At 38.4% G+C, this 13,931-nt stretch overlaps 1 protein-coding gene across 1 annotated transcript; it reads left to right on the forward strand.

The window, feature by feature from the left end:
• The first annotated feature begins 6,921 nt into the window (after positions 1–6,921).
• On the forward strand, positions 6,922–9,049 carry igfals (insulin-like growth factor binding protein, acid labile subunit). Its single transcript, XM_053492877.1, has 2 exons — positions 6,922–7,008; positions 7,243–9,049. Exon 2 carries the CDS (start codon positions 7,245–7,247, stop codon positions 9,030–9,032), a length of 1,788 nt encoding a protein of 595 aa, XP_053348852.1. The 5' UTR covers positions 6,922–7,008; positions 7,243–7,244; the 3' UTR covers positions 9,033–9,049.
• The last annotated feature ends 4,882 nt before the right edge of the window (positions 9,050–13,931 follow it).

Raw genomic sequence — 13,931 nt, forward strand, 5'->3', positions numbered from 1 at the left:
TCAGAACTCACTCACAAAATGTTGAGTAGAGGAGAAATTATGAGCAGTTTCATGCCAGATTACAAACCACAAGTTTTGAACTTGTGCATGCGGATAAAACAGTGGGCATGTCTTTAATTAGCTGGACAGAATTTAATAAAGCTTTTGCAGAACTTAGATCTCTGCCTGAAGTTTAACCTGCACCATAAGTGAAATCTAAATGTTGAGTAAAAGCGATGTTATGAACAGCTTTGTGACAGATTTAATAATCTACTTTAAAATAATCTTCTAATGCACTAATGTCTCAATGTAAACAAACACCTGCACCAATAGATATTAATTATATAATATAATATAAATATTTTCACTTTGGCTGAAATGACAGCGCTGAAATGGTATAAGTAAATCTTAATATGCTATCTTTATCCGATCTACTTTTTCCATTTCTCATTTGTGATTTACTCTCCGATTACCGAACAGGGAGTGTATTTGTCTGACCACCAAAGAAGGACAACTTAGTGTAAACAAAGCGTAAGATACTCAACCTTACAGAATGTGACTTTTTGTATTAATAAGTTAGACAGAGAGTTCTGCTGTAAAGAAAGACACGTACGTGATGATTATTACTATTATATATTATATTATTATTATTACTTCAACCAGAACTAATAATAATATCACTGAATACACTAAAGATCAGCAGACTATTTTAGCTTTAATCTTTTAACAATTTCTTATTTTTCATTATTATTATAATTTTTTTTCCAGATTTTCTCCCCAATATTAGTCATAGCCAATTCCTCCCCGTCACTAGGGGGCTCCCACATTAAGGCTACTACTACCATTCAGCTGGGAGGGCAAAGACTATCACGTGTTTCCTCCGAACCGCGTGACGCCAGCCGACCGCATCTTTTCAAACTGCTTGCGCACGCACCGTTAGGGGCGGAGTAACACACTCGGAGGAAAGCGCTAGCCGCTCCTTCCGCGTGCGCGAGCTTACAGACGCCCCTGATTGGCTGTAGAGCCGTGATTAATGTGGGAGCGCGAGTACCTCTCATCCCTCCCCTGTGAGAGAGCTCGGCCAATCAGCTCTCTCTGGACCTCCGGCTGTGAGAGGTAACAGCATCACCCGGGGATCGAACCTAATCTTTTAACTATTTCTACTACAAACTCTTGAACCATCAATGACACGTACTAATGCTAGTCTTAGACTATAGAGATTAGCATGTTTTCTACTGCTTACTGGATTTTTTTTTTATTAATGTCCAAACTCACTGATATTACATTTCCCCCCTTTATGATGTTTAACCTTTATCTGCCTGATTTTGTGTAAGTGCTCCTATTCAGCCGGTTAGAGCATGTGCTTAGAATCTGTTTCTCGGAATGAATCTCTTTTCATCAGTAGCCAAGTGAATATATCAGAATAAATATGCTGTGAATATTAGCACATAAAACCACTCTCTAGTCGAACCAAAAACTTTATCTGCGGAGGAAGTTAAAAGAAAACACTGATAAATGAACATGGCAAAGGTGAACAGCTCGTTGCCGCCAGGAGTCGGTGGTTGAAAATGTGCATAAAGAACACGACGCTGTTGCTGCAATAGTGCAACCTTATTTGAAGTCGCTTGATTTATTTCTGATTGACAAAAGCAGCAGTGTGACATTAATAGAGCTACATTCTGAACTTGCTCATAATATAATTCTGATTAAAGTGGACTTATTTCATGGGAGCTAGCTACACGCACGGCAGAAGGAAAAAATAGAAAGTCATTCAAAAGCTTTTTAAGATTAGAACTAAAATTGCTGCAATTACTATGGACGTACGGGGGTGGGTGGAAGTAAAAATGGTTTCCAGGGTGGCCTTTTATTGTGGGCAGTATAAGGTACACCTGTGCACTACTCATGATGTCAGATCAGCATCTTGATGTGGCACACCTGTGAGGTGGGATGGATTATCTCAGCAAAGCAGAAGTGCTCAGTTTGAGAGAAATGGTAATATTGTGTATCTGGAATGAATTTTAGATCTTTAAGTCCATCTCATGAAAAATCGGAGCAGAAGCAAAGGTGTTGCGTTTATATTTTTGTTGAGTGTATATATATATATATATATATATATATATATATATATATATATATATATATACACTCAACATATATATATATATATATATACACTCAACACATATATATATATATATATATATATATATATATATATGACCATGCACTTGAGTGTACAGGTAGTTTATGCAAAGTAGTTTTGGCAAACGGCGACATGGTGGTGTAGTGGTTAGCACTATTGCCTTGCACCTCCAGGGTCCAGGTTCAATTCCCGTCTCTGTGTGCATGGAGTTTGCATGTTCTCCTCATGCTTGGTGGGTTTCCTCCCACAGTCCAAAGACCTGCAGGTTAGGCTAATTGACGTTCCCTAATTGCCCGTAGTGTGTGTACGTATGTGTGCGATGGATTGGCACCCTGTCCAGGGTGTACCCCACCTCATGCCCTAGGTCTCCTGGGATAGGCTTCAGGTCCCTGCAACCCTGAATACAGGATTAAGCGGTATAGAAGATGAGAGTGAGTGAGAGTTTTAGCAAACTTATTTTAAGCAGTACTGTACAAAAGTCTCAAGTCATCCTTTACTTCTTTATATTTTAAATTCCAAAAAGTCAGGCTTTTTTTGTATTTTTAAATTAAATGTTAAGGAATAGTTCTCCAGGCTTTGCAAAGGGTTTTTCTGTCTCTCATTTTCAGTCTTATTTTTATTTTCAGTCTCTGTACCTGAGCCGTTTCAGAGCATAGTGATCTATAAATCATTCAAGCATAAAAACTGAAACAGGTGCAGATGACGACAGATGATCGGGCCTTTTACACAGTGCTGTACATACAGTATTGAACAGATATGGTACTGTATATAAATATACATATTGTAGGGTTTTTCACCGCTACGTAGGAACGTGACGAGGCGAGTGAGCTTCCTTGCTGCCCAATGCAAATGGCTGGGAGTATTTTAATCGCTCTTTTACATAAACGGCACATTAACAATCTACAAGTCACACAAACCACAAGACACACTTCTAACCCACACACACAACCTGGCCGAAGCCACTAACCCAAACACCTTTCCCCAACAGGGTGACAACATAACAACCCCTCCCGCAAAGCATGACGGTTCCCAATTGAAACCCCGCCCACGCCACAATATATTAACAATATATTCATTTTAAAAATAATGACATTAATTTTCATGACATTTGTGTCTTTAATCTAGACGTTCTCAAACATTTTGGCCAAACAGATGTTATCTGTTTATTAGTTATACTATAAGTTATATGACTTACCAGTTTAATGAGGAGTTTTGTGTTACTGGAGAATAATCTGTGCTGAGTCGGTGTGATGCACATGATGAAGCAGCAACATGCATGCATGCGTGTGTGTGTGTGTGTGTGTGTGTCACTCCAGTGTGTAATAGGGCATGTTAATGAACAGAATAAAAAATAGCATCATAAACAGAAAGCTTTGTAAATTTAAAATACACTCTTTCTGAATTTAGAGCGAAGGTCTAAAGGATTGAAGTGCACTACAGCTTCAGCAAAATTTCCTCACAATGGCAAATAACACCATCCTCAAAAAAAAAAAAAACATGAATAAATAAATAAACCCTTTATGGGGCTATTTCTCCGCTATTTTCTGCAACAGAATAGAGAATAAATACCAGGTTTAAAAAACAGATAGATATAAGACACACTATTCATGTTCTTAACACAGAGTCAAAGGGAATGCATTTCAAAGCCAAACTGTATGAAAGTTGATTGAATAAACATTTCCCACAGAAGCTGTTTATGTTTACCAAAACTATAAACAGTCTTTTCACTTTAACATGAATATAATATAATCTCATTATACAGGGCCTTGCAAAAGTATTCATACCCCTTAAACTTTTCCACATTTTGTCACGTTACAATTTTATTGGGATTTTATGTGACAGACGAACACAATCGTGAAGTGTAAGAAAAATAATAAATAGTTTTCAACTTATTTTTTTTTACAAATAAATATCTGAAAAGTGTGATGTGTACCCATCCCCCCACCCCCACCATCCCCCCTCCCAGTCTTATACTTTGTAGAAACAGCTTTCACTGCAATTACCCGCTTCGTCCAACTAGACAGTAAACTAGAGAGAGTTTTTGCCTGTTTATCTTTGCAAAATAGCTAAAGCTCAGTCAGACCGGATGGACAGCATCTGTGAACTGAAATGAACAAAAATTAAAAGTTTTGCCACATTGTGTCACTTTCGAGGGGTATGAATACTTTTGCAAGGTACTGTATGTATTACAGGACTTTTCTATTATAGTGTTTCGTTAATTCTTAGCTGTGCATTCATGTATAAATAAGTACTATCATGGGCTTAGTTAGCAAGCCACGTCAAACACTTAAGAAATTCTGCTCTCAAGCCCCAGGTAACCCTCTATTTTTAGTCCTATTAGTCACAATAAAAAGGACGTAGCAAAAAGTAAGCACATGATCTTTAAAGCTCCCTGATGATACTAATTCTGGATGCATTGACTGCTAACTTTAAGTCAATGCTACTTAATGACGCAAACATGCTTCTTAACGGAGATGAAATGTTCCAGCTCACTCACTACATGCTACAGATGTTGCAGATGGACAGACATTGTTTATATTTACTGTATATGACCCATGTGACCGTGTGCGCAATATAGGTGAAGTGGTCAGTGTATCAAGTGATCACTCAGTCAATACAGATGGTGTTTGATCACCTCAGGTGCACTTTTTCAGGCAACAAAGAGACGGCCAAGCCTTTTTACAGCACTGGTTACTGCAGACGCCCACAGCATGTGGAACAAACCTGGTGGTGAGAGCTTATGGTAGGGTCAGGCTTAGATTAACTGCATCAAAATCATTGAAACAGTGGCAGCTTGTACCATTAACAAAAAAATTCTTTTTTATAATTAAGCTTAAAATGAACCTAAAATATTCACTGTAAAAGAAAAAAGAACAATCAGAACTCATGAAACAAAGCCATTTAACTTAAATGATGTCATTCTTCATAACCCTAACCCTCACCCTAACCCTAACCCTAACCCAAAGAACAATCAGAACTTATGAAACAAAGCCATTTAACTTAAATGATGTCATTTTACATAAGGCATAGTGGTTAGCAGTGTGGCCTCGCACGGTGTGAAGTCCCACTTTTGAGTCTGTGTCCATGGAGTTTGCATGTTCTCCCTGTGCCTGGTGCGGTTCCTCTGTGTATTCTGGTTTCCTCCCATAGTCCAAAGATTTGCAGAGTGTATAAATGTGCATTTCCATTTCAATTTAATGTAGTGTGTGTGCTTGCGTGTCCTGCAATGGATTGCCACTCCATACAGGATGTACCCCACCTCATGCGTTGGTTTGGGCCAAGAATAAATTCACTCAATGTGGCAGCGGTGGCTCAAACCGTAAAGGCTATTTGGTTTCTCATTAGAAGGTCGGGGGTTCAATCCCCAGCACCCCCAAGTTGCTACCATTGTGCATTTCATCAAGGCCCTTAAGCTTATCTGCTTCAGGGTGCTGTATCCTGGCTGACCCTGCGCTCTGACCCCAGCTTTCCAACTGTGATAAAAACCATTTTACAGTGACATGTGACAGATAATAGAATCTTAAATATTAGGCGAATATGCACTTAAAGTGTTCATCTGAAAAAGCAATGCATGAACCAGGCCCTCTTCTGATTATAGAAAAATACAAAGAAAGAAAAACTTTCTTTAATGTTCTCTTTTCCTTGAAAATGAAATAATGGAGGAACAACCTTGTGTAGAACAAGATACTGTATATGGCTCAGACACACCTATGACCTTTTCACAAAATAGGGGAAAATACAGTATATCTCAAACAGTCAGAGTGGAGAAACAAGCCAGGATGGAATGTCACACTGCCCTCTACTGCTTCTGTAATCTCAGTGCTCTTAGATCACATCTATTTAACCAAAAAAGGTAACATCGTCCTCTACTGTTGAGTACCTGTTAGTACACAAGGAGTAGTTCTCAGTTTGTAACCAAATGTATCTTTTTTGTTCTAAACTAATTAAAATCTAAGTTTAATTGATATATTTATACAGTATATGGAACTCCGCCAAGGACTGTCTCAAGCCCGGGACTGAAAAAGGAATAGGGAATAGGATTATTATTATTATTATTATTATTATTATTATTATTATTATTATTAATACTGATTTCAAAAATATAGCAACTTATCTCTTCATACTAAGCATTGCAAATGTTTCACAAGTGTGCACTCAAAATCATTCCATTTTCAACATTCATTAAATATCTGGTCTTTCTTTGTGGTCCAAAGTTCATATCCATTCGCTGAAATGGAAACGTGCCTATTCAAAGTTTGCTATCTTTTGGAACATGTCCAAGTGGATGGTTTTTCTAGGAAAAACACAGTTAAAGCGAAAGTTTGAACTCATTGTTTGGTTGTAGGATGAGGACTAAGAGCAGTATTCGGGTTTTACTGATGGTTTTACCACTGCTGTAATAATCTATATCTATCTTCACATTTATGTGGTCAATTGTGAATTGTTCTTTCTTTAAGATGCAGAAACATCACAGCTTTTATTCAGTCATCTGTTTTAAGCAACTGCAGCACTGGAGGGTTTTACTGTAGAAAACTGAGAGGAACATGTACACACATGGATTATAATCAATCAATAGAGAATACAGCACTCACAGAAATACATCAATATAGCTCCAAAAATATATATAATAATTAAAAAAATAATAATAACTCGGATGATTTTGGTAATCAAGACTTTAGGACAGAGGGTAAATATTTACCAAACAAACATACAGCAGACAGGGAGGACAGGAAGGGGTTAATTTTGTTTCTGTGCCTCAAAAAGGGGCAGAGACAGCCTAGACTTCCCACACACGCATACACACATACACACACACAGACACACACATACACATGCCACCATTCCAGTGAAAACTTGCCGAACTCCCAAAGACTACTGAACAACAGGTAAAACAGCACCATATTAAAATAACAGCAAATGAAACAGATTTTTCTCCCTTATAAATTAAATCTAAATGAAAAGCAAGAGCTTTAGCTTGCAAAAAAAGGGGGAAAAAAGTCACTAATTAAAATACTGTCTAGTTGTCTAAAAGGTCAATGACTGAGTTTTATCACTGATAAGATTGGGATCGATGAAATGAATCTCTGTTATCACTTATTGCTGTTTTTTCCTGTAAAAAGGGATGCAGTTGTCTATGCTGGTGTTATGCATACTGGGAACATCACTGGTGTGGGCAGATGTTACCACCGAAGAAGCAAAGCCCATGGAGGACTCCTGCTCAAAGAGCTGCTCGTGCCTCACCGATGACTATACACTAGAGCTCATCGCCTACTGCAGCGTGCGGAACCTCACACAGGTCCCCGTCAATATCCCTGCAGCTACACGTACTTTATGGCTAGACGGAAACCTGTTTACTACCCTCTCAGCCGACGCCTTTAAAAATCTGAGCAATCTGGAGTTCCTGAATCTACAAAGCGGCCAGTTGTCAAGCCTCGACTCCCAGGTCTTCAGAGGTCTGCATGCTCTTGCTCACCTCCACCTGGAGCGAAATAATCTCCGCTCATTACCGGGTACCATTTTTCAAAACACCCCTAACCTTGCTTCCCTTAGTCTCCAGAACAATCAACTGTCCCGCATAGACGAAAGGTTATTTGCAGGTCTCTCTCATATGTGGCTCCTAAATCTTGGATGGAATTCCCTTGCGGTTCTTCCTGAGACTGGATTTCATGACCTGCATGGCTTACGGGAGCTGGTGCTTGCTGGGAATCGCTTGGCTTATCTACAGCCTCAGCTATTCCAGGGTCTTACAGAACTTAAAGAGTTGGATTTAAGTGGAAACTCTTTAAGGGTTATCAAGGCCAATGTCTTTCTCAAACTTACGAAGCTGCAAAAGCTTTACCTTAACCAGAATCAGATTGTAACAGTGGCACCTAGAGCATTTATGGGCATGAAGTCTTTGAGATGGTTGGATCTGAGCAGAAATCATCTTTCCGTGATCCATGATGAAACATTCCTTGGTCTACACAGCCTGCATGTACTTCGCCTGTCAAACAACACAGTAAGTGGCCTAAAGCCAGGTACATTTCGTGACCTGCAGTATCTTGAAGAGCTCTGTCTATGCCACAACAAGATAAAGTCCCTAGGAGAGAGAGTTTTCGAAGGACTGGGCCATTTAGAGGTGCTTAACTTAGAATACAATAGGCTGCAGGAGGCACGGACGGGTACCTTCTTAGGCCTCAGTCACTTGGCGGTGATCAAGCTCGCTGGTAGCTGTTTCCGCAGTCTTCCAGACCAAGTGTTTAAAGGCCTTTCAAAGCTACATAGCATTCATCTTGACAAAGGCTGTTTGACCAAAGTATCCACCCAAGGTTTTGCTGGTCTGTCAGGTCTGCGTCGACTTTTCCTACAACACAACAACATCTCTGTGGTGGAGCGTCAAAGTTTTGTGGAGCTCCAAGGGCTGCAACAGCTCGATCTACGATTTAACAAACTGGTGTCGCTCTCTTCCCACAACTTCTACGGATTAAAGAGTCTTGATTACCTTCTGCTATCCAACAACCTCCTCCGCCATATTCCTTCGGAAGTTCTTCTACCATTACAACACCTATCTTGGCTGGACCTCTCTGGAAATAAGCTGGATGTTCTACAAAACGCAACATTATATATGCTACCACGTCTGCGCTACCTCAACCTGAAGGATAATGCGCTGACTGTGCTTCCACCTTCCATTCCAGATGGGTTAGACCGACTCTGGCTATCAGGTAATAGCTGGAAATGTGACTGCAGTGCGAAAGCTTTTAAGGATTTCAGCTTGCAGAAGCCACATGTGATTCCACGGCAGGTGGAGACCTTGGCAGAGGGTGAAGAGCCTCATACACTTATAACAATCTTTAACAACATCACATGCACCAGCCCACCCAGTCTTGCTGGCCTGGACCTGCGAGATGTCAGCATTGAACAATTATGCTGATGGTTTAAAAAAAAACAGGGGTTTCACCCGAGCTACTAGACGCATGAACAAATTATTATTTAATTGTGAACAGTCAATATTTCTGCATCCATTGGATCACAACTTTTTGCTGTTTAGCTCTGTTGCATTCATATGAATGCAGTTTGCTCATTTAATGCACAATTACTGCTTATCATACTGAATGTCAACACCAAGTGTTTGAAATAGCCTTGGTTTAAATGAATATACCTTTTCAGTGATATGAATGATTAAGGCTTCCCAGGTTTTGGGGTCCAAAGCTTTCTTTATCACAGAGCTTTCTTTCCTCTTTGCTGTTATTTTTTATTAATGACACATAATGTAATAAATGATACATTTTTCATCACTTTTCATTAAATTATACTTCTTCAAGGAAAGATAAAAAGTTGTTTTTTTTCTTTAAATAAAAGCTAAGTAAGTGCTTATTTATCTTTCAGAATAAACACTTTGTGTTTGGTTTGGAAGCCCTAAATAAATATTAACAAGCTAGAGACCATCATGGACACACTGGGAACAGAAATACTCAACCAAAACTGAGATATAAAAATATAGCTCTTTTTATGTAGGTCTAAATAAAAAACTGTAAATATTAGTTTATGTCAAAATTTTCACAATGTAAAAAAAAAAAAAAGTGAACTGAAAAAGAATAAATTGAAAAACCAGCCAGGGACGGGTTTAAGACTACAGTTGATTTTCTAATGGTTATTGTAATTCAAAGCATTTAAATCATTGATTTTAACGGCAATATTGAATGAATTGAGGAAACAATCCAATTATTATGAGCCATAAATAGATTCATATTATAAACTAAAATATATTATGACTTAATTTTATTTAGTTTAAGGACAAATGATTGGTGTGTAAATTTTAACTAATTTTATACTATTCAGGTGGAATGCCTGATGTGTAAATAACTGTTAAACATAAAAGGTTCCATCCATTTGGTCGCTATTGATCTGAGGCGAAAAACACACTGAAACAGTCACTTGTACCATTCAGTCATATCGTTAAATATCAGATAGTTGCCTTATGGATTAATCATGTGAAATTCATATGCTCACACCTCTTATATTTCTATTCATGAAGTCAGTAGGGTTCCAATTTTGACTATGTAAGACTTCACCTGTTCCACTGGTTTCAAACTCAAACTCTTGGTTCATTTTTCTTCCACACTAACAAATGAAAAAGAAAAATCATGCCTACAGTACAGTTCTACTCAACATGTTCACATTCTATCTAAATGCACAGCAGGCCTGAGGTGGGCGGGGGTTTGGGGTGGAGCGGTATTCAGTTAGAGTACGAAGATAAGAGATATTGGAGACACGTTCTGTCTAAGGACCGTCTTTTGTAAATCTCTTTCCTACTGTTGATAAGTAACAAACATTCATTCTGTAAGGCCTCTATAAGAGACTGATTATTTATTATTACTAGTTGTTTAGTCATTTTTTTCGACTGATATTGCAATTTTTGGAAGTCTGTTTTTGTGTCTCATGGATAGTGTATGTGTCGATTACCCTGAAAACCAATGGCACCAGGATGCACTAAGAGAGGAAGGTAAGCTGTGTGGGGACAATGTGCTGCTCTGGACAATGTTCTACTGGGAACTGTGCGTTACATCGTTTCGGCAAAATGGTATTCCCCAATAGCAGTGTACAACACAATATTGTTCAGGGGTAGTTTAAATAGCATGACAAAGAGTTTTTGGTGGTGGTGTCTGGGGTATAGGGCGTGTATCTGTGTACGTGCCACTCAGCACATCAGGCGACGGATACTCCCCACCCTGGAGATATATCCACTGTTTCTGTGGGAGTTACTTATAGGGTTGGGTTGCCAGTTCGACACACAATTGTATCTGAGCATTTGGTGATTGAGGACTTTGCTCAAGGGTCCAACAGTGGCAGCCTGGCAGTGTTGGGGCTCAAACCCGGGACTTCAACCCCCCGAGCCTATCCCTGCCCCCTAAAGCAGAAAAACTCCCCAATTCATCTGAGGACCGCAGCACAAGCTCCTGAGCACAGAAAAATAGCAACTCAGACACAAATGTCACTGAAGGACAATGTAGACAACTTAAAATTAAAAGATTTCTCCAAACATCTGTAATAGAACATCTGTAAAAATCTGTAGAAAGAAAAGAACAAATGCACACACAATTCCATCATGTATTGTCTTCAAAAGTGAGTCTAACTGTATGACATGCTGAGGGTTATCAGCACCACAATAAAGGTTTAAGACCAGGTATATTCTGAGAACTGTTTCTCTTTATAGCCTCTAGAGAACTGGGATCAGGACACCACTCGTCAGGTAGAACTGAATGTATATCAATTGTTTACAGATGATAGCAAAATGAAAGTGAATATAATGAAACAGCTGGCTGCATTCCGCAGAAAACAGACTTGTAAGAATTCAGACTATGTTTTCAGACAATATAAATATAGTATATATATATTTTTTTTCAGACTGGATGGAAATTCAGGTTGGTTTACGTGGGACTTGTCTGTGTGATCTGGCAACCTCGAAAGCGGCACTTGGGATACACTTTCTTGTGTACGCAGAATTCTTACATAATGTGCAAATATAGTGTATTCTACTCACAAAGGCAAAAGTTATTGTTCTTCATTTTGGATACAACATTGGTAACAATCAAAATTGCACTAAATATGAAATAAAATTGAATGCAATTTCATATGTACAGCACTTTTAACAAATGTCATTGTCGCAAAGCATCTTTACACAATCTAGTATCAATCTTGAATAAAATGTGAACGTGTATGAATTAAAATAATTAGATAAAAATATCTGGGGGATAACGACAAAAGTGTACACCCAAGTTTCGTCACCGTAATGATCCTCAAGGTGACGGACGGGTCATCCAATGCTGACGGAGTTCTTCGCAGATTTCGACAGGATGTTCCTTCTGCACCTGGATCGGCAGCCTGGCACTCGGCAGCAACACGTCGCATGTTCAAATCACACCGTTTTTTTTTTTAAGATTACAACTGATTATGAAACTGTCCTGGTTTTACTTGTCGGGTTTTTGTTCTTGTTGGTGCTGTCTTTTTTTTGCCACGTTGTGAGTCCTGCAGTGACCACATGCAGAAGGAGCAGCAGAAGAACAGAGTGCAGTGGCAACGACATCTGAAGTATCTCTTTGCCTTCAGGCCACAACAGTATACAAAGGCAAAGTAGACGGCTGCTAAGACGACTCATGTTCTTTATAATACTGTAAGCTGAGTTTCTGCACAGTATCGAAATGGTTCTATAGACACGAGGGGAGAATGTTGGCTACAGTAGTTTTCATCAGTAAAACACTGCATTATGAGAGTTCTAACAACGTACTAATTAATTACTATTCATTACAGTGCATTGTATGAGGGTCCTATATAGTATATAGTGCACTGTTTAGGGCTATGGTTCTCCTGTACATGTTAGCGTTATCCCTGCTCTATAATTAGTTTGGGGTAAGTTAAAAAAAACTACAAATTACTAATTTAAAATTGCAATTTGATTATGTTATTGCTTATTACATGTAAAAAGTAATCAGATTACTAATTACTTTACTTTAAAGTTACTTCAAAACATCAAACTACAAAGTAAATCTTTTTTTAAAGATGGAAATTGATTGAAAGATTAAGATCAATCTAAATGTTCTTCATATAAACCTGTCTAATAATGAAAATTGTATTATCTTTAATGTGTCTGTACAATGTATTTAATGCATAAAACTTTGCTTTCTAGGATGTTCAGTATGCATATTTTATACTGTATATCTTTACTGTTTGTGATAGTGATACGGATTCCATTCCTAAAATCTTAAGTATAAGCCAAGAACAACAACACGTATTTTTTTAAAATATATATATATATATATATATATATATATATATATATATATATATATATATACAATATTATGCAGTATAACGTTCATGCTCCATTTTAGCATAAATTTATCTAAGTACCTTGCAAATGTCTTTCAGTCCTGCAAGGTAAACCTGTCCATCACGGGTCTCATTACAAGTATGTCTCTGAATGACTGCGATTCCACAGTGGACAAGGGCAGCATTTCCTCCACGATGTACGCTGCTATGCCCCTCCTCAATTGTTCTGAAGTTACTTTCCTCCTGATCCTGAACAAAAATCCAGTTTAGCTTATTTACTTCGGACCACTCTCTTCTTCTAGGAATCCTCTATGGCAATCATTTGTGCTAGAAGCTGAACATTATGACATGCTGAGGGTTGAGAGCCACTGGTGTTTGATAGGACATTCAATGTTTCTTTATTATGGCAACAAGACCATTTTTGGTTTTCCATCCTTAATCTTCATTCTCAGCATTGTTCTTGTCTCCCATTAGTTAACACTCTGCCTCCCCACCCCAAAACTGTTTTTAATAGTTCCTTGTTGAGCCCTGGTGTGATGTCAGGACACGCAAAAATAAAAATGCGGAAAACAGAACTTGTTTACAATTCTCTTAAAGTGTGGATCACATCATTGGTATGAATCACTTTATTTAAATTTAGAAAGAAAATAGGAAACTTGGATTGGATGTATACTCAGCAAAAAAAGAAACGTCCTCTGACTTTCACCTGTTTTTACTTCCAGTAAACTTAATGTGTAAATATTTATATGAACACTAAAAGAGTCAACACCATAAGAAATAAACTAAAAATGTTTCCCAATGTGTCCCTAAATGAAGGGAGGCTCAAAATCAAAAGTACCAGTCAGTATCTGGTGTGGCCACCAGCTGCTTGAAGTACTGCAGTGCATCTCCTCCTCATGGACTGCCTATTGCGGACAGTCTGAGCACTGATGGAGGGATTGTGTGTTCCTGGTGTGACTCGGGCAGTTGTTGTGGCCATCCTGTACCTGTCACGCAGGTGTGA

Source organism: Clarias gariepinus, chromosome 3 (genome assembly GCF_024256425.1).
Source record: "Clarias gariepinus isolate MV-2021 ecotype Netherlands chromosome 3, CGAR_prim_01v2, whole genome shotgun sequence".
Lineage (NCBI taxonomy): Eukaryota > Metazoa > Chordata > Actinopteri > Siluriformes > Clariidae > Clarias > Clarias gariepinus.

What these genes read in the sequence shown, in the direction of transcription:
- igfals (XM_053492877.1), top strand. Translation starts at nt 7,245, where the DNA reads ATGCAGTTGTCTATGCTGGTGTTATGCATACTGGGAACATCACTGGTG.